The sequence below is a fragment of the Symphodus melops genome (genome assembly GCF_947650265.1).
Source record: "Symphodus melops genome assembly, chromosome: 17".
Lineage (NCBI taxonomy): Eukaryota > Metazoa > Chordata > Actinopteri > Labriformes > Labridae > Symphodus > Symphodus melops.
In genome coordinates, this window is record NC_136707.1 from 7,557,381 (window position 1) to 7,577,057 (window position 19,677).

Genomic DNA, 19,677 nt, shown 5'->3' on the forward strand with positions numbered 1-19,677 from the left:
TAAAGACAAAAAAAACCTTCACTGATCAAAAACACTAAAGATGAGGGAAAAACATTTTAACAGTAGGAGTCAATAGGAAGTTAAAGGGGGCTGATTTTGACGGAGGTTGGACAGCACTGCCCCCTACTGTTCACATTTTGTAATTGCAGGTTATATATCAGTTAATTGTATCCGCTTATGTGACTTTTAAAGTACATAAGCGTAACACCTTTCACACAAGCACATATCCAGGAAACATTTAAAGAGTAAGTATGTATGCAGAAGAAGATCTAATCGAGCTTAAAGAGGTGCTGTCTGAAGAAGTTAAAATGCAAAGACCAGTTTTAGGGACAATATTTATAGAAACGTTTGTTTTAAAGAACAGTGCAACTCTTGTAAAAAGAAATATCTTGTATGATCTGTAAATACAAACATAAATACAGGTGTAATCTATACAATTGGTTACACCGTGAACATATTCACACACAAAAAAAAATCTTGTCCTCCAGTGGATACAAAAAGCTGCGGCGAAACAACATAAACAAACCTATCAACTCTAAAGGTGCCCTTCATAGTGTTGTTAGCAGCTTAAGGCAAAAGAAAATCTGTCGTTTGTAAAGTAACATGCAACAAAACCAAAGCAGCAATGTTTAAGGAGAAATTCACATGTTCTCAAAAAAAGTAAAACAACAAAAAATCATTTTTAAACTCTTCTTTCAGTTCAAAAAGTGAGTGAGAAATCCTTCATACACGTCTCTTTTACCAAATAGAACTATATCAGCACGCTTGTCATTTTACTGTGGGTCGTCAAAGTGTTTCTTCTAGAAGTCAGGCATAATGTGTTTTTATTAAGTGATTTTTTTCAACAGCTGTTCCCTTAAAGCTGACCAGTTTATTATGAGGCTGGTGATCTGATGCTAAAACTGATCGTGTCTATTACCAGCCTTCATTCTCTATTTAGATGGTTTCATGGCTTCAGGCTGGGAAGCTTAGAGTACAGCAGACAGTTAGGAGGAAGACAAAGTGGACAAAGCTTTTCCTCTTCCAGCTTCGATTCAAATCCTCAGTGCTTCATGAAGAAAGGATGAGCCAGGGCTTTGGCAGCTGAGATGCGATGGCTCGGTCTGAATGCCAAACATTGCTGCAGGTAAGAGGATTCACACTTTAATAAAACAGCTTAAAGAAAAGTTATGTTTGAAGTCTCAGTCCTATCTAGGATAGTTTTGTTTGAAAGGACATGTATCTATTGTGCAAGCTAAGAAGTACCTGTGACATCAGCTCTTCAGGAGGCAACACCTGTCGGTCCACACTAACCACTGGTAAATTGACCTGAGCTCAAAAAGCACTTTTCTACATCGGACTCACACAGGGGCTGGGAATTGATCCCCGACCTTCCAGTTGAGAGACAACCGACTTTACCACTGAACCACAGCCACCTCTAGATATCCACGATTCTGAAGATCATCTGAATTTACCTCAGATTTTACATCTTTGTGTTGTAGTTTGTTTTTTTATCTCAAGTTCAACCAAATTATTTGAAATAAAACGTTGTCTTCATTAAGATGTAATATATTTTTGGTCGTCCTCTGATTATTCATAAAGATGTGTCCTCATTACCCCATACCTGTAAATAACATTCTCAGTAACTACACCTCTCTCTAGCTCACAGAGCTATTAAGCATGTTAGCATGCTTACATGCTAAGCTACGATGGTGAACATGACACCATTTAGCCTACTAAACATACTGTAGGCATATTAGCAATGTCTCGTGTTAGCATTCAATATATATTCTCATCAACTATTTCAATAAAAATAGCTCCAGTTGCACAATTGAAAAGGATTTTCAAAGAGTAAAAAGACAAGTTTCTCCAGTTGTGAAATGTGAAAGGTGCGTCTGGAAAAAGTTTAAGATGGAAAGAGAAACCCAGACGTGCTTACAGCTAGCAGGTTGTTCTCGCATGGGCCCAGGTTGTGCAGCAACATAGAGTTGGAGCCTTTTGGTCCATAGCTGATGGAGTACGAGAGTGGACTGTCCTTGGGCCAGTCCTCCTCGCTGGGCAAACCGATCACCCTGACAAACAAACAAACAAGTAACACAATGACCTGGCCAGCAGAGAAAAACCTGCCAAAACAAGCATGTACATCGTTTTTAAGACAAAATGTAACACTTGGGGGTATAATCTCTTTTTTTTTTTTTTTGAAGGATTATTTATTCATTTTGAGCCAGCGTCTTGCAGATTATGTTAAACTGCAGTATTTGTATTGTGCCATTATGACAAGGTGAAAACTTGTAGGGCAACATCCACATTCAGCAGTGGCACATTAACAGTCCCAGTCTGATCCTGTTTTGAGCCTTTTAGAGCAAACAGGCAGGTTCCCATAACACCTATCTATATCACAGATACAAAAGGAGCAACATAAAAACTACTCACTCAAAGATCTTTTGCAGCTGCTGCACCTCTGTGTAGCCCTTAAACAGAGGTCTGTGGGAGAACAAACGTCTTAGTGTAACAAGTTATTTTGACAACTTGAGAGTGTTTTGTCACTTTAAATACAGTCTCTGGAGCCATATCTCTTCCAGCCAGACACACAGCTCCTTTACCTCAAGAGGAAAAGCTCAGCAAAGATGCAGCCGGCGCTCCACATGTCCACAGAGGACATGTAAACAGAGTTAAGCAGCACCTCAGGAGCTCTGTACCACAGCGTCACCACCTGAACACAGACAGAAACAAGGACACTCACACAGGAGCATTTTTCACCTCAGAGACAAGAAGAGAAAGAAAGAGAACAACAAATGTGTTGCCTCACTTACACCTGGAGTCAGAGCGATATTAAAAGTGTAGATTCGCGCCAGTCCGAAGTCTGCAATCTTGACTTCCCCGCAGCTGCTGACCAGGATGTTTTCTGGTTTCAGGTCACGGTGCAGCACCATGTTTGTGTGGAGGTAGTCTAATCCTTGCAACAGCTGCTGCATCACATCCTGCACATACACAGGAAGAGAATAACAGCAATTATTTCTCTGTCTCCAGAGTAACCAGGGGCATCAGCAGTCATATAATAACATCTGAATATAATTTTAGATACTTGTGATGATATGTCCGAGATAGATCCTTTGCAAACCATTTATTTTAATAGAGAAACAGGTTACCAATGTATTAGAATAAATCTAGTAAGGAATCTGTGAAGTCTCTTAACTCTGGTGTCTGACAACATGAAACATGTTAACACGTGCAGCTAAAAATTGGGACAAGTCAGGGGATGCTATCTCACCTTGATGCATTCACGACTAAGTCCAGAAGCAGGAGCGTTTGACAGGTAGGTGGACAGGTCCTGGTCGATGTATTCCAACACCAGAGTGAGGTTCAGACTACTGCCATCTGGTACAGTAGACGCCTCCAGCAGCCTGGAGATTTAAATCAGAATGCCATTATTATAAAATTAACTAAACTGCACAAAGAAGAAATTTAATTTATAAAAAAAACATTTAGGGGTTTCTATTTTTTTTTTTAAACATTCTTCGATCTCTCTTTCTTTTGAATTATCCACACAGATTTTTGCAATTCACCAAAAAGCAACTTGAAATACAAACATATTTTACTCCTTATTGTTAACCTTGACTTGTTTCAAGGTATTGTAAAAGAAGAAGAAAAAAAAGAAGGAACAAGTGTTGACAGTTTTCCCTTATATTGGAAATTGCACTTTAAACAAACTCACCTGACAATGTTAGGATGGTTGAAGTAATTCATTTTGCGCATCAGCGCCACCTCTCGGATCATGAAAGCAGGGATCCCGCTCTCTGTAGTGTCTCCACGGATGTTGAATTTCTTAACCGCCAGGAGGCGCTGTTTCCCTCCCACCTCTCTGGCTTTATAAACGGTACCATAGGAGCCCTCTCCCACCTCTGCCAGGAGCTCGTAGCGCAACGGGGTAGTGCACACGTCCATGGCCTTACGATGAAATTTAAACCAATAAAAAACCCAAATTTGAAAACATCAAATTCTTCAAACGAGGCAACTGATCACCCCTTCTTTGATCACACGTTTTAAATCATATACAGTCTGTGTTTTAATAGATAAATTAAGCTAGCTAACAAGGTTCTGAGATTAAATTTAGATGTTCGACTGCAAGTAATAATCACCTGCACAAGACTCCAGATGCTTCGTTTTTGTATTGTTCAAACAGTTTCTGATGTTTGTACTTCACCTCAGACTGCAGAGATCATGGTCCCCTCCATACGGCGGCATGCAGAACAATGTGGCTGCATTAATGAAGCAAGGAATAAAAAAATGTTCAGGAAATCACACCCCTTTTATTCGCCAACTAATCAGAAAGCTCAAAATGTACACATCATTTAGGCCACTTCTTGTGCACGTGCTCCCTTCAGTTTACAGTGCCACTGTAAACTGGTGCTGCGTTCAATTTCATCACATTTCACTGATGTGCAGCCAACTTAACAATCAAATGAAAATAAACAAACATAAAAGTTGCGTTTAGGAAAAGGCAGTGGGATGTTCAAAGACATTGACAAGATCAAAGGGAGGGCAGCATTTCATTTTAACAAAATAGCTGAACTTTGTGCTTAAAATGCTTGTTTATAAATATATCTTCACGGTCATTGTTGTTTTGGGGGTTTTTAAGACATTTTAGGAATAAACTATATATATTAATATTGCTCTCACTGACAACACGCTCTACTAGTTTAAGTTTAAGAGACACTATTAACAATAAACAAACTGCAACGGGTCCATTGTTTATGTCGTTTAATCTTAAAAAGGAAGCAACCTTTGTAAACCTGTTACAAACTGCAAAACAAAAAACCGTAGGCACTTAAATCCAAAGGCAAGTTCGGAAAAAATAAAACCACAAGCTGCACAACGACTTCAATATTCGTCTTACCTTACTAACAATTCATCAAAACATTAGTATTTGACATGGATTATTGAAAGTATGCATTTTTAAAAGTATACACAGTGTAGTGTCATGAAATGATGAGGAAAACATCTTTTCCACTTATTTGAGCAAAAGTTAATTATTTCTAGTGAAATCTGGAAGTATCTGCACACGGTCACTGGTCTATTTATGGCTTTGGTGTTAGCTTCATTACGGATTATGTTACAGTATATAATGATCAATCTGCCTAATGATTTCAATTTGTTACTCGTCTTTCAATTTGGCATTCATGAATTTGATTTTCTTCGCCAAGCCGACGGCATCTAGGTGGAGGTTGCGGTTGAGAATGACCGAGCCGCAGGTGAGCGCTCCAGCGAGAGCTCCAGCAAATCCGCACAGAAACACGTCCTGACCTGCAACACACACATTCCACAAAACCTGACTGTTAAACCCTGTCCTGAATTCAACGGTGATGTGTGAGTGACAGATGGACTTATACCCGTCAGATAGAGGTTCTTCAGAGGAGTCTGAGGTCTCAATGTCGCGCTGAGTTCAGGGGTGAAGCGGCCGATGCCGTGATCTGCTCCGTAGATTTCGCCTTTGGGAGCTCCGATGTAGTAAGTATTTGTGATGGGGGTTCCGGCATCGATGTACTCAATCTACCCAACACATAAAAACATAAATGTAAGCATAGTATGTTTTTTTTTTGTAAATCAAACTAAGGAAGCTACTCTACATGTGCCCACATTTGGTAAGTGATTCAAATTTGAATGAAGTTAAAAAAGGTCTCAAGAACAGTTTATGTTTTTATAAACAACATAAAAAACAAAGTAACAGCACCAAACCAGGAATAACTATTAACACTTACAACAGCACTTGTAATAGATAGCATCCTTCAAACAGTCTAAAAAGGCATACATACAAAAAAAAATCCAATACACATCAGTCAATAAGATCTACACATCAAAGGTCTAAAAGAAGCTTCAATAATCAGCTGTTGAATTTTAAACTAAAAAGAAAGGAGCAAGATTTTTCAGTCATATGTTGTTGGGAAAACTGACAAGCTCAAGTGGTGCCATTTTATGTTTAAAGTGACGTAGTTGGAGGCCCGACAAAGTTGACACAGTCTCAGGTGGATTTCCGACTGTACTTCTAACCCAAACAGGCTTAAACAAAAAAAAAACTGTACTTTTAGAATTATGGGTGCAGAGGTCAGATTTTTTGTCTTAAAGCTGACCTTGTTCATATTGAGCCATGTTGTTTAGAAGTTGAGAGCATGAGCCAAGAATGACAGGAAACACTGAAAATAGTCCTGAGTAAGACGAATGACAAACAGAAACTTATCTAAAGATTACCTTGTCTCTCGTTATCTTAGGGAAGATATCCAGAACAACCTTCAGAGCCGAATCGATGAAAATCTGTTTCAGCTCTTTGTACTCCTCCGATCTGTTTGACACTTTTGCGTCCTTCCACTCTTCAAACCAGGTATAGTTGGCAAAACTGACCAGACTCAGAGTGGACTTTCCTAAAATGAAAGAAGAAATATGAGAACGTCTCAAATAAACACAGATCATTGTTACGACTCATGCATTAGCCTCCTTTGCTTGTTAAGAAGTTTGTGCACCTGGTGATCTCTCCTCCCAGGTTGAATCTTTGGCAGAAGGCGAGGCGACAAACAGGAGAGGGATACTTTTAGCAGATTCTTCCCTGTCTCCACTGAGGTATTTCTCCACCCTGTAGACAAGTAATCAGGTGCATTACGTGACTCTACCTCACGCATTTGTAAAAATCAACGTTTATTCTTTTGACACCAGGAAACGTACAGTTCGTCAAAGTTGTTCTCGGTAAAGATCCAGTAGTTGTCTGCTTTCAGGCCAAGCTCCTCCTTGGTTCCGTTCAGACCCACAAAAACACTCAGACCACCTTCCCCGTTCTTCATCATGCTCAGCTGCTTCTGGATGGCTGTGTAACAGGAGGGACAGCAACACAAAGAAAAGAAATACACTATCAGAGAATCATTGCTTAACACACTTTCCGACTTCTTCTAGAAGATACACGATTTGTAAAACTTTTTATTAAGACACTTTTCTTTGTCTTTATACCTGGGAGGTGTTTTTGTTATGTTTTTTTTATTATTATTGTAACAGAAAAAGGAATTGGAGAAAGTTATTGCTTTAAAAAAAATTGTGAAGGAATGAGCGACCTGCTTTGTTCTAGGATTTTGTCAAAACTTTTATTTTTATGCATTTCTAATTTCTTAATATTAAACTCTGTTCTATATTTTTTAAGCCTTTATTAGAGAGAGACAGGAAAGACATGCATCGAGGGAGCTACAGGTCTGATTTGATCCCGGTCGCAGCCTCTATAAAAGAATAAAAACCACGGGGCACTGGTGGATTAATGTTTAGATAAATGTTCCACATGTACAAACTGCCATATGTTCAAGCTAAGGTTGGGTACATATATGCTTCTACAAGGTGTTGAGTGTTTAAATCCATCATTGTTAGTTGAAAAACTCTTAGTTGTATCTCTCACTTTGATGTGTCTAGATACATGAAAGTTGCCACTTTTATTTATGACATTTCTCCCTTTATTTATAACTGATTTATTACAAAACAATCCATATAGACGACGAATGAAAATAAAATTCTTACCTGGCATGGTCTGCAGCTCTTTAGGCAGCAGTTTCTGGTAGGTGTTGAAGATGCCAGCATTAGAGATGACCATGGGGGCGTGGATAGGTACCTCCTCTTGACCCTTCATGACGCTCACACCTGATACCATTAAAAAAACAAAAAAGAGTGAATGTCTTGTTTTCTTTGGGATCTTCAAGTGCTCAGAAAAACTGAGAAAATCACACTCACCACAAGCTTCATTGGCCTCATTGAACAGGATGCGGTTGACGGGGGCTCGAACAAGAACCGCTCCACCGGCTTTCTCAATAATGGGGATCATGTGATAGGCGATCTCAGTGGCTCCGCCCTTAGGATACCAGGCACCATTTAGGTAGTGAGTGGTGAGCAGGCTGTGCATTGCAAAACTGGAGTCTTTAGGCATGTTACCTGCAGTTCAGAAGAAGAAATCAAGACTTTGAGAAAAGTTCTACAGAAAGGAATAGATCACTGCAGAGGAAGAAGAGCAGCTGCTTGGCGCACCATAGGTGCCAAAGATGTAGGTGAAAACAGCCCTGAGGTCCTCGTTCTTGGTCAGTCCGTTGACCACTTCTGTCAGGCTGCGGGGGGCCATTTCGAAGAAAGCAGACACACGTCTGACCAAGCCAGTGTAGACCAGGAACTTGGCCAAGGGAGCGGGACAGAGTTTCAGGACAGCGAGGAACCAAACGCCCCGTCCGACTTTCTGAAGGAAAAACACGCACAGAAGAAGAAATGATGGCTGTGATACACTGACAAAAGAGAAAACTAGTGTTTGCACATGCAGACAAAATGCATATTAGGAAAGGACGAGAAATGTACTAACTGCCAAAAAAAAAAAAAAATCACAATGGGCAGTTTAATTTAAAAAGGGCAACACTGTGTGTGATACACTGACAAACCCAAAACAATCACAACATAATTAAATCAAATATGTATGTCAAAATGTTTGAAAGAATGTTTTTCCTCCATACAAAACAATAGTACATGTTCTGTTACAGCAACCTCTGACCTCCTTAATCTAAGCAGCTCAACCTTGACTCCAATTAGACATCTGTGGCAAATGTCAGAGTTTTTTCTCAAACGTAAAGAAAGTGATATTATGCCATCAGTGTGTTGAAGCAAAATGTTCCTGTTGCAACTCAGTCTGCAATATATTATGTAATATTTCAGATGAAACGTTGCCTTGCCAGCTTTTTCTAACCTTTGAATCACCAACCCTTGAGCTCTTGAACAATATCAGTGACAACATCAACAAGAATCAGGAGAATGCCGTGTCTTTGTGCTAAAGTGCAGACAGTTCACTTGGAGAAAAGTCTATTTGGTAATTGTGTTTAATTAATTAATTAATAACAACAGGGACTCCATTATTGCAGATGGAATTTGTATTAATTTGTATTGTATTAAAGATTGTGTATTAAAGCTGCAGAAAGTCATGGGTAACATGTTATTTAAACCTTCTGAACAATCCGCTGTAATGCAGAAACATCTAACCTTGACCAGCCTCAGGTATTCATCGATGGCCTTCTCCTCTCCAGGGAAGCACTTTTTCAGCTCCTCGGGGAAGCGGGTCCTGCCGCTGTAGATTGGGTAGCAGCGGCGGTTTTCAGGTGGTCCCAACACTACCTGGTCAAAAGGATTCTCCAGAGGCTCCCACTGCAGCTGTCCGTTAGTCATGCTGTCCAGCATGCAGCGAAATGGCTTGTGTTCCAGGAGATCCCCGATGTAGTGGATTCCTGAAGGAGGAATTTACAAAATGCAAAAAACAGCAGCGCTTTAAGGAATATATTTGGAGGATAAAAAAAATAAAAAAAAAAACGGTACTGAAGATAATCCATCATCCAAAAAAAAACCCACTTATTTGCACAGCTTTTTTCTGCTTATGAAGTGAAAGAATGAAACTTTCAGAGCATTTTCTTGTCAAGTCACAATTCTTAAAAAAAACATAAATACAAAAATCAATTAAGAGCTTTCATACTTACCAACATCAAACTCAAAGCCCTTCTCAGTGAACGTGTGACAGCAGCCTCCAGCCCGATCATGCTGCTCCAGGACCAGGACCTTCTTGCCAACTTTAGCCAGCAAGACTGCAAGCCCAAGACCGCCAATACCACTGCCGATGATAACAGCATCTAAGTCTGCAGGTACTTTACTGGCCAGGAAACCTACAGAGAAGAGGCAGCAAAACATTCAAGTATAAACATGGCTGCGGAACAAATGGCACTGCAAAAATGAAAGTGAGAAATATTTCCTGAAAAATACTGCTTTTCCCTGTTTTAAATCTCTTTTTAAACTAAGTTGTTGTTTTGGAAGTCTACTAGACAGACAGAAATAAAAGAACAAGTGTAGACTCTAGCTAGAAGATAGCTGGAATAGTAAAATAGTAGAAAATATCGTCTTAACACGACCATGATTCAAGACTATTATGACCTTAGTTTGGGACACTATCTCTGACAGGTCAACCGACCACTTCCATGACATCTGGATTAATTCATTATTCTTTCAATTAAATGACCTTATATGAAAAGATTTTTACAACTGTTGACGCATTTAAATGCATACTAACATTTCCAACAAGTTTAAAAGGAAAATGTATTAAATAATGTACTGTACGTTGACGCTCTAGTGCCTATACTGGTTTGACAAGACTGTTCACTCTATGGTACAATACAACAACGTCAACGTTGCAAGATGTGAAAACAAAGTGTCAACAACGTTTAGGCCTACTACGGTCATTTACACAAGTGACACTGGTCTCGCGCTGACTTTTAGGTCTAAAGAAAAAAGGTTATTCAAGCAGAAGACTAAAATAAATTACAGTGAGGTTGTTAATACATCAAAACGCCAAACTGCACATTTCACGACCGTGATAAATAAACTCACCTTGCTTCAAAACTTTATTTTTTTCTTTCCTGTTGTGAACCATCTTTCTTAACGGTTCACGGGTATCCGACTCAAAGGGATTAGGCCCGGAGCTCCAGAAGACATATTTCAATATAAATATGACCAAGGCGGCACAAATTATCCCCAGACTCAGCAACATTGTTGCAGAGTATCGGTTAGGTGGGCTGCAGGCTGTCGACCGCTCCGTCCAGAGTCCTTACACCCGCGTGAGACAAGTACCATAGGACCCTCTACTTAACCAACACCTGATTGGTTTGACCAATTACAGCTTTCTATAGGATTCGTCAGTCAGATTGGACCAATCAACATCAAGCTCACTGAGGAAGTTACGCCTCCAAACCAGAAGAAGCGCTCTAAGCCAGGATGGAAAGCTGAAAACTGGAAATACGTATAGTATGTTACATAAATGTGACATACCATAAGGTCTACCTGACATCAGTTTTCTCATGAAAGGACTCTAAAAAACGTGAAACACGGTATCTTAAACAAAGTCATGCTATACATATTCATGTACAAGATTACCTTGATTTTGTGAAGCCTTTAAAAACATTTAATAAATTCTGTAAACCTACCTCTTTATGTAGGATTTCTAAATACATACATACATTTGATAAGGCGAGTCATTGAGTCCTATTACATTTTTCGGTTTTAATGCCTGTTTATATTTAATCACTGCAAAGACATTTCATGGAAAGTGCTGCACAGGTTGGGCAAGCTCATCAGCATAGTTTCTCTAAAGAGAATCCACCCTTAAGCCTACCATACCTGCTTATTGTGTATCTTTAAACTTGTTTTTGGATTTCGACAGACAATACTCGACATAATCCAGTATTAAAAACACCATGTAAAACCTACATCTGCAAAAATCCAGATGAAGCCACACATTTTCATGATAGAATATGTTAATCAATTGAAATGCCATCCAAAGCTGAATGTCACTTACCTAACATTTAAAAACAGTCTTGCTGCAGGTGTTTGGTTTTTTTTTTGCTCCACTTAATAGCCCCTTTTCTTTAGAAATCAATGGGAAAAGCTATCTACGGAGAAGTCCACGAGATGTACCTTATTTCCCTGTGAAAAGAAAATAAGAAGTCCTTGATGCCACACTCTTATGCCAATGCTTTACTTGAACATAGCAAAATGCAACGTTGATTGGACAAAATGTTTTCTGCATACTCTATGCAAACCTGAAGTTGAAATTCCTCCTTGAACAGAAAACATGCAAAATCCTCACAGCAACTTCTAGATTTTATTTCTTTGCTCAAAAGAAAAAGTAATTACCTGCATGTTGAAAGTCTTTCTGCACTCGAACACCATGGAACCCATTATTCTTTTTACACGTGTATGCAAATAGAACCATCATTTTAGATAAGTTACACTTTAAAGGACTCCTCCATTCATTATCAACATCATCACCGACTCTGCCAATACGCGCTAAAAATCCAGACTGCTGCTCTGGGTCAGTTTCAAAATCCATCCTAGATCCTCACTGATGTATCCAACAAGATCAGTGCTGAGCGCCAAATGTCGTATCGAGGTGAAAGGTCAGTTTTTTTTCTCCATATTGATTTACACTTTTGCGTTTGACATCACATCTTAAGTAAAGCTTAAAAAACATACAATTAGGGATGTTAATTCGAGTGGGACTAAAGCCAACCATGATCAGGTCTTTAAATAGCACAGAACATCGGATGTGATACAGTATGTGCATGTAAACAAATCAGAACTTTCAGCTCTACTTTCTTGGATAGTTCTCAAAAGTATTGTCAAGATGTTTCCAAGACTTCCTGTGCAATGCCTTCATAACATTTGCATAAATTCCTTTTAAGATAACCGAAGGCAAATTTTTTTTTCAAACCAAAGCCCTTGCATATTTCACGAGTCCCTCAGGATGGACATTGAAACTGCAGCACAGTCAAATTAAGAGGTGTCATTACATATCTGATCCCTGCTGATAAATGTGTGGATTAAACTCCGACAGAAAGCCTTCAACCTCAGCGTGACAGTCCAACCTCATCCCCACCCCCCCAACAAAAAAAGATACTAATATTTTGTTTCTCCTAAGCTGATCAGTCATCAGCCAATGTTTTGGGGCTTCTTCAGTTAGTGCAGTGAGCATCATGAAAGTTAATACACAAGAACTCCAGAAAAAAAAAAAAAAAAAAAAAAAGCACAGTTCTAGCACGGATGTCTTTGAAAAAGCAGTGGTGAAAAAACTCAAAAATGGCAGGTGGAAATCTAAGGTTTGATAAGAAAAATCAAAGACACAGGGTCAAACATGACAAGAGAATTCTTAACAGAAGCCCTTATCTTGTATCCACTTTTTGTATTTATTACCTCAACTTCTTAAGCCTACTCTTTTCAAATATTTTTAATCTTTTTGCTGTTTTGTCTCTAAAACTGAAGGATGACAGTGTTATTTTAATTGCAAAAAACACTTCCAACATTTAGCAATAAAATGAAACCGTAGGTTTTAGTCTGTATGTTAGGGCAGAAAATGAAATTAGGTTTGGTATTATTTACAGGTTGTTTTGTTTTTTTTAATCTTTTGTAGCTACGCCAACCGTGAGTGTTTGATTTACAATAATCTGTGCAAACTGTTCTTGTGTGTATGCGTGTTTGGTACAATCAAGACAGCTCTCAGATGAAATAAAGTTGTTGAGGGATGATAACTACAATGGCTTAAGGTCCCTGTGATCAAAGGAGGAGGAAGAGCAGGAAGACTCTCCCGGCCTCCCGCCTGGCAGCGGTAGTGCAGGTCAAAGTTCAGAAGGTCAAAAAGTAAAAATGGGCGGTGAGTTTTTGTTTTGTTTTTTTCCACTCCTGAAGCAGGAAATCATCAGTCCATCTCGTCACGTGGTCAGTGTGATGGTGTCGTCTCCTGGCCTGTTGGTGACACTCGATTATGGGATAAAGGGATGTCACTGAAGTACCAACCCAACCTGGGGGGAAAAATAAAACATCATTTAAAATGGTTGGAAAGTTGAACTAGTTAAAAAAAAAAAAAAAAAAAAAAAAAAAAAAGAAGAATTCATCGAACTTTTGGCTAAATGTGATGCGTTCTCATTATGATATAATGAGCGTTCTAGCTGCTGCAGCAGGGCTGATGGTGCTCCAGAAAGACGAGTGAACAGCTTCCTGCGGCTCTTTTGACATCTGTCGCAATTTTCCTCAATTTGTCTAACTTGCCGACTGTCTGACTCAGCATTTAATCACCGACATCAGCAAAGATAGGAAATCTAATGACTGACATATTCATATTAAACCTTCTCATTTTTAATGCCCTCTATTTGAACTTGGAAGACCAAAATACACCACAGCTGCCTTGCACATTGACCATTATCAGGAATGTGATTAGGAAAATTTGCACAAACATTCTGACTCCTATAAAAGAGGTTTCATTCATTATTAAAATAACAAAGATAAGGTTTAACATGATGCATCACACTAAGAGTTTGTTTTGTCCAGTACACTCTTGAAAAAGAGACTTTTAATGTCAATGCGTTTTTTTCGTTCCTGGTTAAATAAGAGAGAGAGAGGTCGACATTTCTCTCTCTGATCACCTGCAGAGCACGCTCACTCTACCCACAACACAAACTTGAACAATAAAGTCATGTCGTCCACAAATTAAATCGATTTTAGATACAAGCAGCAAAAAAAAAAAATAAGTCAAACATTTGCATGAATCACGTAAGTCTTGTGGGATTCAACAGGTCAGAAATCCAAATTCAGGACAAAATCCTTAAGAATCACATTCCTGGCAGACATACTGCTGTGTATAATCAGTCACACTCTGACCTGTTGACATGATGCTATGATTTTTTCAAGGTCAATGAAAAGCAGCGTTTAATCACTGCTGACCGAAAGATACTCTTAAGGTCATGACGTTGTCATTATAAAACAAGTAATCCCATAAAACTTACCTTTTCTGAGCCCATGCTGGGACACTTCCAATTGTACAGATAATACTGTAGATTTCCGTCACCAATGCCAAACTTAAGCTTCTCCAAGAAAGTCTTGTTTTCCATTAGATCCAGTGCATTGAAGACATCGAACCCTTTCTGGAGAGAGTGATGAGAAGAAGAAGGATCAACAGACGAGTTCCCTGGATAAGAGCATAGCTATAAACGCACATGAATGAAAGAGGAAAACAAACCGATTTGGCCAGAATGAGGGCGTCAGACATGAGGTCGAGCATTGGGGTGGTGGTGTGGACGTTGTAGAAGGAGTATGCTGCTTTTAGACTGCGGTGCACAGGGTGGTTCATGATGGTAGAGGGCAGAGTGTAGAAACTCAGGAAATCAGTCACCTTGCCATCGCTCTGTCAAGAGAGTACACAGCTGGTTTTTCAGACACATTTATCAGAAGAAACAGAAATGTCCAACAACAATATGTGTTGAATATTTTCTCACCTCAACCAGGTAAGTGTCGATAATGTTCTCCTGGGGAAGCAGCCAGTGTTCTACTTCTTCCTGGTTCATGGCAGGTGCCAGATGGAACTGGCTCAGGTACTCACGGAGAAGGCGATGCACCACCGGCACGTCCTTCTTGGTCATTGGCCGTAGACCTTGAGTCTTAGGAGCCTAAGAGAGGACAGCATGTGCTCTGCAAGGCCGTTTTGTTTTCAAATACACGTTTGTCAAATGGAAGGAGTTTTTGCTCACCTCAGGCAGACGATACAACTTCATGGTGCGCTGCATTGTCATGTTCCTGCTCAAGTGGGAGAACTTCACCTCGATTAGCTTGCGTGGGTTCAAAGAGCGATGCCAGTACCTGTGCAAAAAAAACCCAACACAAACAGTGAAATAAAGAAATGGGACGTGGAAGGGAGAAGAGTGTGTGTACATTATTTGGCAGACCGACCTGCATGTGCCCACGGGTTTAGGCAGAACCACTCCAGCAGTGTACACAGCCTGAAAGATCCCCTGCAGGTTGACCCGTCTGGTGATTTCTCTGATCAGAACCGGAGCCACTCGTTTGGAGCGAAGCTTCTTGTGGACGCAGAGGAAATTGATCTCAACCATTTTCTTTTCTCTAAAGAGCAAAACGGAGGAGTTCATCACGTGAGCAACTCTTCAGCCAACCAACAAAACACGAGTGTGACGTTTAAACAATGGACATACTGATCCATAGAATGTAACACTAATGTAATGGGCCAACAATCATGTGTGTGATACACAAACTTCAATAACAGTATCACCTGTGCTGATGTGTTCACTTACATGTCGTAGATAGAGATGTTAGCTGGTATGGCACTGATGAAGCCGACCAGCTTCTGGTTGGAGTCAACCCTCACCCCACAATGCCACTGGGGCAACCAGCCAGGGGGCCGCAGAGCCCTAAGACAGAGATCAGTCACTAAATGAAACAGATGCATCTCTTGTATTCATATTTCATGGTTTATTAAAGTGTCTGAAGAGAGAAGTGGTTCTCCTGTTGTGCTACTAAACATCTAGCACACAAAAGTGACATTGTGTCAAATTAAATGAATATCAGCTCAAGAGAGAATTACCAGAGCAGGAACTCGGGGGAGTAGTCGAATCTGAACATGTTGTCGTCGTCTTCAACATAATTCTCATTGAGAAGGGTGTACAGCTCCTTGAGCTGGTTGTGCAGAAAAGGACAGAAATAGACTTTAGCAACACACGAGAGTACTGCAGAAAGAAAGAAAGAAAGAAAAAAAAAAAGAAAAAAAGCAGGAGGATTCTCTGGCACAACTTCACCATCTACCACGGTGGATGAAGAGTGAAAGGCTTGAAGAGATCAAAAAGCTCCAGCAGCACTTGGAGAATGAACAAACGAAAATGAACTCAACCTTGCCTCTGCATCACTGTGAAGATGTTAATGCACTTTTTTTTCCAAACGTTTCTTTCACTTATTGTACAAGCACAACGAAAACATTGAAATCAAACACGTTCAGCCTTTAAATCGTTAATTAAAAACAAGCGTTAAAGATTCTATCTCATCGGTTTATTATTAATTCAATTGCAAATATGTGACAAGCACGTTTATAAGTTCAGCTGTTCTGTGAAAAAGTAATGCACTTGATACTTTTAATGTTTCGTTATCCACCACATATCTGAAATGAGAGGAGAGGATTGCTATGGGTTTGTGCGTTCTTCTGTCTTACCACAGCGGGGTTCCCCAGGTCGAGGGTGTCCCAGCAGAAGCCCTGTGGGAGGCTGTAGGGCTCCTCACGAATGTTGTCTTTGTCAGGTTCGATGGAGCCATGTGATGTCACGGTCTCCCCTGGACAAAGCACAAAGCACAATTCAATACACCGCATGCTCGTTCTTGTGGGTTTCGACGTTTAGAGAAAAAAGGTGTCGTACCTAGTTTGGGCACCGGCTGCGTGTCCCAGAACTGGTAGCTCCTCCGAGTGGCCTCCTCCATGGTTTTGGCAGGGCCCTGGCCTACAGAGAACAGTTCAATGGCCTTTTGGATTTCCTGGAGCTTATCAGCTGGCAATGAATTCACCTGTTTGGAAAGTACAAATTCATTCATTATAGACATGCATGTACTTTATTTTCTATCCAGAGCAGTTATAATGAATTTGAATTTCCCTCTGGATCAATTAAGTATCTTTCTAACTATCTATTGTGAGCTGAATGGGATTGGCAAGTATAATTTTAACTCCAAAACGTTCAAATGAAACTTCGAGTCATCCGACTCTTCTAAAACACACTTTCAAAAAAAAAAAAAAAAAAAAATCAAAAAAAAAAAATCAATTCATGCCTTGGCAAGAGGGTCCTGAGCTGCTTCTGGGGCGCCCGATTTCTTCTTCTTTTTCTGCTTCTTTTTCTTCTTCTTGGCACCGGTGTCGTCACCCAGACCCCTGTCACTGAAACATGGACAGAAATAGAAGGCGTCCGTATTTTAGTCTACTATCCCCGAGGAAATTTAAGCCAGTCACAGTCCAAATGTAATCATTTGAATCTCTTTCTGTGACAAGCCTGCAGCACTGCATAAAAACCAGCGTGGAGGTTAATGACATGAAGTTAAACCTTATATAACAATCAACTAGCAAAACAACTGATTACTTGTCTGTCCGTTAATAAGCATTTCAACTCCATCACATGAAAGTGTCCTTAAATTCATGTTGTTGCTTTTATCCATCTTTTCTTTTTTTTTTTTTATCCAAAATGTAAATCTTTCAGTAGTGAAACAAAACTAACAATTAGTGAGGAAAAGGTTCATCTAAACATATTTCTCACTGACACACTTTCAGTTGTTTGTTTACAAAGATGTAAGGACAAGGCACAACACAAAGCTACAATAAACTAACAGGACAAATATTAAGGCAGAACATCAGGTAAAGTCAGTCTTCATCTGCTGTAACCGATTTTGGAAGACGCAAAACAGGAGATAGGACAGAAGAGAAACCATACACAGACAGTCCTGCAGCCCCCCTTTCCTTACAAACCCCTATTGTCTATCATTTTAAACTAAGAAGCTAAATACACACCCCCACAAAGCTCTCCTATTTTCTAGCCTGACAGAGAGTGCATACTTACAGAGGATAATCTCATTAGTGCCCCAGAGAGGAGTGAGGCAAAGCACTGGCCTGTATTTGTAACACCAGCACAGATGGTGAATTACATGATCTCTGGAAGTCGTCGCTACACGCGTGTACGTATGTATGTACAAGAGGTCAGTGAGTGACCGGGACAATAGAAAACAAAACATTCAATAGTTTGTTCCACGAGTTTCCATTTCAACAGAATAAACCAGCTAACAGCCAGAACCTCTCTTTGTTTATGCATGTGGTTTTGTGTGTTGGCTGCAGGGATGTTTGCATGTGTTGCTGGAAAAGAGAAGCAAAACTCACATTTGCTGTAATTCAATAAATTACAAAAAAAAAAACAGTTGTTTTCCCAATACAACAATGGGAGGTAAAACTGAATTCCTGTTACGACAAAATGATGTTTATTCATCTGTCAAATTTGTGTTTATGTTCTTTTCATGCACTGAAAGCCCACACCTTTTTAAACCAGTAAGTTAAAACAAAGGTGGGAGAAACCCGTTTTAGACCACATAGTTCAAAGTTCAAATTTACACACAAGCTATAATTGGTGGAGAGGGGGGTTCACAGGTACGAGCTGGGGGACTTCTAAAATTCTTGGGATGGAAATCAATGACTAAGCAAAAAGACACTCTTCGTTTGTTCCCAAATACATTACACGCAGGACACGCCTTAGTATTAGCAAGCACGGACTCTTTTAATGCGTGTCCCCGCTTGGTAAACATTAACAGAATCCATGTTCGGCAAAGTCAGACTTTCATCAATCTTACTTTCAATTCAGAGCTCGGTTGTTCGAGAATCGTGCATATATTTCATAAAACGGGATTAGAAGCCCAGTCATGTACTGTTATCAAATTACACGTTTTAAGGCATGGAGGGCTTGCTTGTTTCACTTTGGCTTTAGCTACTATCGGCACCGAAATCCACTTACAGACAATAGAGGTTTGACAGCTATGTTAGCATACGTGCTAACTTGCTATACAGCAGCTGTGGTTGCCATGAATTGAAATCAAATCATAAGTCAGGGCATGTGAGACATATAAATACACACTACAATATTTCAACGTGTTGTATACATTTTACAAAAAAGGTCAAGTGTAGAGATGTTGTAAATGCAGCATCTGAAATCTCACTTTGGGGTTTTCTACCCCCAATACTACGCCTTGAAGGAGAGCAGAGATAAAGCCCGCCCACAGCTCACTCTCGGCCAATAATGTGAGGTAACTGACAAGAAAATGCTCTTTTAAACCAATGAGGTAAGAGCAAATGGGCGGGACAACTTATTTCAATAGCTGTCTACCCCGACTGGACTGCACGTCGATTCTGTAACTTGAATTAGCTTCGACTATGTGTACAGCAACGTGATACATTTAACACCACCCTGATGCTATGTTTGTCATCTTACCCATCTTCAAAGTGGTGCTCTTCATTTTCACAGTCGCTGCAGTGTCCGTGGTCCTCTACATCTTCTTTCTCCGGCATCGGTGCTGTCTCATTCTCATCCGCCATCTTTAACCAGGAAGTGAGGAGCCACACCGCGTGCCATCGACGGCTTTAAACTTGCCTCGATGCTATTGGTTCAGCAGTCATGGAAATGTCTTCACTGCTGCACAGACTACGTCAATGTTTTCAGCATAATATACAGAAAGGGATAACGATGGGATGGTTTAGTTTGGGAGGCATTGCCTTGAATTAATTTAGACTCGTGACGTAACACTGGATGGTTGATT

General features: G+C 39.9%; 3 protein-coding genes across 3 annotated transcripts; all 3 read right to left on the reverse strand.

Annotated features, from left to right (window-relative positions):
• Positions 1-321: 321 nt before the first annotated feature.
• On the reverse strand, positions 322-4,607 carry cdk21 (cyclin-dependent kinase 21). The gene is made up of 8 exons (XM_079365912.1): positions 4,119-4,607; positions 3,695-3,927; positions 3,251-3,383; positions 2,793-2,960; positions 2,583-2,692; positions 2,413-2,463; positions 1,919-2,051; positions 322-1,120 (listed from the first exon to the last, which is right to left on the reverse strand). The coding sequence occupies exons 2-8, from the start codon at positions 3,922-3,924 to the stop codon at positions 1,043-1,045; spliced, it is 903 nt and encodes a 300-aa protein (XP_079222038.1). The 5' UTR covers positions 3,925-3,927; positions 4,119-4,607; the 3' UTR covers positions 322-1,042.
• Positions 4,608-4,725: 118 nt separating this feature from the next.
• retsat.2 (retinol saturase, tandem duplicate 2) lies at positions 4,726-10,678 on the reverse strand. Its single transcript, XM_079365909.1, has 11 exons — positions 10,405-10,678; positions 9,504-9,686; positions 9,016-9,257; positions 8,026-8,227; positions 7,735-7,932; positions 7,525-7,644; positions 6,694-6,832; positions 6,495-6,604; positions 6,226-6,395; positions 5,370-5,529; positions 4,726-5,283 (listed from the first exon to the last, which is right to left on the reverse strand). Exons 1-11 carry the CDS (start codon positions 10,562-10,564, stop codon positions 5,135-5,137), a joined length of 1,833 nt encoding a protein of 610 aa, XP_079222035.1. The 5' UTR covers positions 10,565-10,678; the 3' UTR covers positions 4,726-5,134.
• Positions 10,679-11,532: 854 nt separating this feature from the next.
• On the reverse strand, positions 11,533-19,549 carry LOC306837999 (glycylpeptide N-tetradecanoyltransferase 1-like). The gene is made up of 12 exons (XM_079365910.1): positions 19,353-19,549; positions 17,161-17,266; positions 16,758-16,902; positions 16,556-16,674; positions 15,938-16,029; positions 15,648-15,764; positions 15,289-15,459; positions 15,090-15,198; positions 14,838-15,008; positions 14,582-14,746; positions 14,349-14,486; positions 11,533-13,367 (listed from the first exon to the last, which is right to left on the reverse strand). The coding sequence occupies exons 1-12, from the start codon at positions 19,454-19,456 to the stop codon at positions 13,347-13,349; spliced, it is 1,458 nt and encodes a 485-aa protein (XP_079222036.1). The 5' UTR covers positions 19,457-19,549; the 3' UTR covers positions 11,533-13,346.
• Positions 19,550-19,677: the final 128 nt, after the last annotated feature.

Coding starts and splice junctions, on each gene's coding strand:
- retsat.2 (XM_079365909.1), bottom strand. CDS start 10,564: ATGTTGCTGAGTCTGGGGATAATTTGTGCCGCCTTGGTCATATTTATA. Junction 9,258..9,503: donor GGGCTTTGAGTTTGATGTTG/GTAAGTATGAAA, acceptor TTCCTCCTTCAG/GAATCCACTACATCGGGGAT. Junction 8,228..9,015: donor AATACCTGAGGCTGGTCAAG/GTTAGATGTTTC, acceptor TTTTTCCTTCAG/AAAGTCGGACGGGGCGTTTG.
- LOC306837999 (XM_079365910.1), bottom strand. CDS start 19,456: ATGGCGGATGAGAATGAGACAGCACCGATGCCGGAGAAAGAAGATGTA. Junction 15,765..15,937: donor TCCCCCGAGTTCCTGCTCTG/GTAATTCTCTCT, acceptor TCTCTGTCTTAG/GGCTCTGCGGCCCCCTGGCT. Junction 14,747..14,837: donor TCGACACTTACCTGGTTGAG/GTGAGAAAATAT, acceptor CTCTCTTGACAG/AGCGATGGCAAGGTGACTGA.
- cdk21 (XM_079365912.1), bottom strand. CDS start 3,924: ATGGACGTGTGCACTACCCCGTTGCGCTACGAGCTCCTGGCAGAGGTG. Junction 2,464..2,582: donor GCTGAGCTTTTCCTCTTGAG/GTAAAGGAGCTG, acceptor GTTCTCCCACAG/ACCTCTGTTTAAGGGCTACA. Junction 1,121..1,918: donor GCGAGAACAACCTGCTAGCT/GTAAGCACGTCT, acceptor TCTTACCTGCAG/CAATGTTTGGCATTCAGACC.